The sequence below is a fragment of the Myotis brandtii genome, unplaced genomic scaffold (genome assembly GCF_000412655.1).
Source record: "Myotis brandtii unplaced genomic scaffold, ASM41265v1 scaffold1218, whole genome shotgun sequence".
NCBI classification, from domain to species: domain Eukaryota; kingdom Metazoa; phylum Chordata; class Mammalia; order Chiroptera; family Vespertilionidae; genus Myotis; species Myotis brandtii.
Window position 1 is genome coordinate 515,620 of NW_005354247.1, and position 3,415 is coordinate 519,034.

The following is a 3,415-nucleotide window of genomic DNA, read 5'->3' on the forward strand; positions in this document are numbered from 1 at the left end:
CTGCCCTACGCCAGCCCCTACGCCTACGTGGCCAGCGACTCCGAGTACTCGGCCGAGTGCGAGTCCCTCTTCCACTCCACCGTGGTGGACACCAGCGAGGACGAGCAGAGCAACTACACCACCAACTGCTTCGGGGACAGCGAGTCCAGCGTGAGCGAGGGCGAGTTCGCGGGCGAGAGCACCAGCACCAGCGACTCGGAGGAGAGCGGGGGCCTCATCTGGTCCCAGTTCGTGCAGACGCTCCCCATTCAGGCGGTCACAGCCCCAGACCTGCACAGCAACCCCACCAAGACCTTTGTCAAAATTAAGGCCTCCCATAACCTCAAGAAGAAAATCCTGCGCTTCCGGTCCGGCTCTTTGAAGCTGATGACGACCGTGTGAGTGGATCTTGTCGCGGGGGAAGGAAAGGTGGCGTCTTAGTAGTGTTGTGTAATAATTTCATGGAATGTTTTCCCCTCTGTGAAGATGAAACCGAAGTAAATTAATGTCTCTGCTTCATTATGTATGGACACTAGTGCCTTTAATGGAAGGTGAAGAAAGTCTTGCTGGTTAGAAGTGAATATTGAGGTTTTCAATGGTGGTGAATAATGCGTACGTTTTGTGGTATCAGCTGATTTCTGTTTTAAGTTTCCTGAGCACCTGTGATGGTTTCATTGGGATGAGACCCTTTGATCTGAAGGTCAGGTAGATGGAATTATAGGACATACATTGGCTTCTTGGTTCTTTAGGGCAGTGTCTCCAGGAGGGCTTTCCTGTCGAGGGGCATCACATAATTGTGTGAAGTAGGTATGAGGGAGCGTGTTTGTTGTCTGTAATTTCTTATACAGTCTGCATTTCTCAGACAGTCATACACCCCCATACACCCCTATTCTATCGTCTCAGAACTGTGTGGTTTACTGGACTCAGAACTTGAAGACCAGACCCTAAATCCAGAGAGCTAGTGACTTGGATGGAGAGGCTGGTAATACCCTTGAAGGGATTCACTAAACTTGTGCTACACTTGGTGCCTAGGCCCTTGTTAGGGTAAGCATTTTTAGGGCTGTTTATCCAACATTTTGATGCCCTTTTCCTCCCTAATTTGCAGCAAATCCAGCCATTCCTCCCTTGGAGGACTTGCCTTTGGGATAAAGTTTTGGTCCGTGTGTACAGAGAAATTCACTCCTAATGAAATAACCTTGGGCATGACTCCAAGCCCACAATTGCTCACTGAGCACTGTGCCACCTCAGCCTTGGCCCACACGTGTTCGTGCAATCCAGTCCAGATTGGACCACTGACCCTGTCTGGAAGGAAGGGCTTTTTTTAAGAAGAAGAATTGTTTTTGGTAAACAGTATTGTGTAAAATTGCTTTTTTCATACCGATACAAGCATGTTTTGTGCATGAGTAGTATTAGTATTTGTTTTGGTATTCCTGTTGATGTTAAATTACTGTGTGATATAAACAGTATGTGTTTTTATATATCATTGTGTAAATTTAATATAACATTATATGCTGTAATAAATGATTTGTTTTACTGCTGTTAAGTTTGTTATTTGGGCATAAAACCAGATGTTTACACCTATAACTCTTGTACTGATTATTGTGGGATTTATATTGGGCCCAGTCTAGCATTAGAATATTATTTGCAATAATTAAGGTAGGTTTTAGTACTTTTTTTTCAAATGGATGGTAATAAGGAGGGAAAGCAAACCACTTTTTTAAAACAGTTAAGGTACTTCTTTAAGATTTAAGGTAAATTTGATAGATGTGGTTTAAGGAAAATATTTCTTAGAATTCCCTCCAACTTTTTACTATAAAATATTTATAACATGGAAACATTGAGAGGATAGTACAATAAACACTTGTATAGAGACCACCTAAATTCAATAATTGCTAACATTATGCTGTTCTTGATTTAACTCTCTATATGTATTTATTAGGTTTAGCCATACTGCTGGTTTTGAAGGTCAAAGACAGATTTTGGCCATCTTTCCTCACCACACAGCTCTACTATTTTAAAGTAAATTTCAGGCATGATATTTCATTTCTAAAAACTCAAGTATTTATTTCCTAAGAATGAAAGATTCTCTTATAAAACTACAATATGATCACACAAACACAAGGAAAATTGTCAGTAATTCCTAATAGCAAATACTGTTTTTGTTTCAAGAATTTTTTTTAAATCTTCACCCAAGGATATGTTTTTTTATTGACTTTGAGAGAGAGAGGGAGAGAGAGAGAGAGGGAGAAACATCGATCAGTTGCCTCCCATACGACCCCAGACTGGGGATTGCTCACCCAGACCAGAGATCAAACCTGCTAGGTGTGTGCCTGCACCAGGAATCAAACCTGCAATCTTTTTGGTGTACAGGAGGACAAACAAACCAACTGAGCCACCTGGCTGGGCTTGAGAATTTTTAATAGCCCCTTCTCCCTTTTCCCCAATGAGGATTCAGTCAATGTTATTCATTGTATTTGGTTGTAGATCTCTAGTCTTTTATTCTAGAACTAGAGGCCCGGAGCACTAGATTCGTGCACTGGTGGGGGGCATGGCCTGTGGGGATCAGCTACTGTGGGAGCAACCACTCATCCCGGTCAGCTGAGTGGGTGTGGACCCGCCTACTGAGCGGCTCCTCCTGCTGTGGGAGCAGCTGCTCATCCTGGTCAGCTAAGCCGCACTCCCACTGTGGGAGCGCACTGACCACCAGGGGGCAGCTTTTGCGTTGAGCGTCTTCCCCCTGGTGGTCAGTGTGAGTCATATGACTGGTTGATCGGTCGTTCTGGTTGTTCCGCCCTTAGGTCACTGGGCTTTTATTATATAGGATAGTCTTTTTAAAAAATGACATTGGGTTTTAAAGTCAGGACACTTATCTTGTAGAAGGTCCCACATTCTGGATTTGGTTGTTTCTTTATGTTGTCTTAACATCTAGTCCTTCTGTGTCCTGTAAATTGTGTAAAGCTTGATTGGATTCAGTTTAACCATTCTTAGCAAGAAGATTTTACTAATGATCTTGTGCACTTATGTTGCTTTACATCAAAGAACATAATATCAGGTTGCCCTACTATTACTGAATTTAAGAGTGGTCCCTGCCCTGACGGGTGTGGTTCAGTTGGTTGGAGCGTCATCCTGTGCACCAAAGGGTTGAGGTTCAGTTCCAGTTGGGGCACATACCCAGGTTATGGGTTCAATCCCTGGTCAAGGCCCTTATAAGATGTTTCTCTTCCCACCCTCCAAAATCAATTTTTAAAAGAGGGAAAAAGACTTTTAAAAGAATAAGGATGATCCTTTGGCTAAATTGGTAAGTAGAGATTTCTTCACTATAAAGTTTGGTTTTCTTCCTCTTTGCAAATGTTTGGTATTTGTGGGTGATTATTTGGTGCTGTGTGGATGCCCTATTTTTCACAAAGGGCTTTAGATTATATTGCTGATCTTGCCT

At 42.8% G+C, this 3,415-nt stretch overlaps 1 protein-coding gene across 1 annotated transcript in view; it reads left to right on the plus strand.

The window, feature by feature from the left end:
• The window catches only part of DACT1 (dishevelled-binding antagonist of beta-catenin 1), a 14,519-nt gene extending 12,959 nt beyond the window's left edge, over positions 1-1,560 (plus strand). The window contains exon 6 of the mRNA XM_005858767.2: positions 5-1,560. Within this exon, the coding sequence (XP_005858829.1) occupies positions 5-381 (377 nt within the window). The 3' untranslated portion in view covers positions 382-1,560. The remainder of the gene's footprint in view (positions 1-4) is intronic.
• Positions 1,561-3,415: the final 1,855 nt, after the last annotated feature.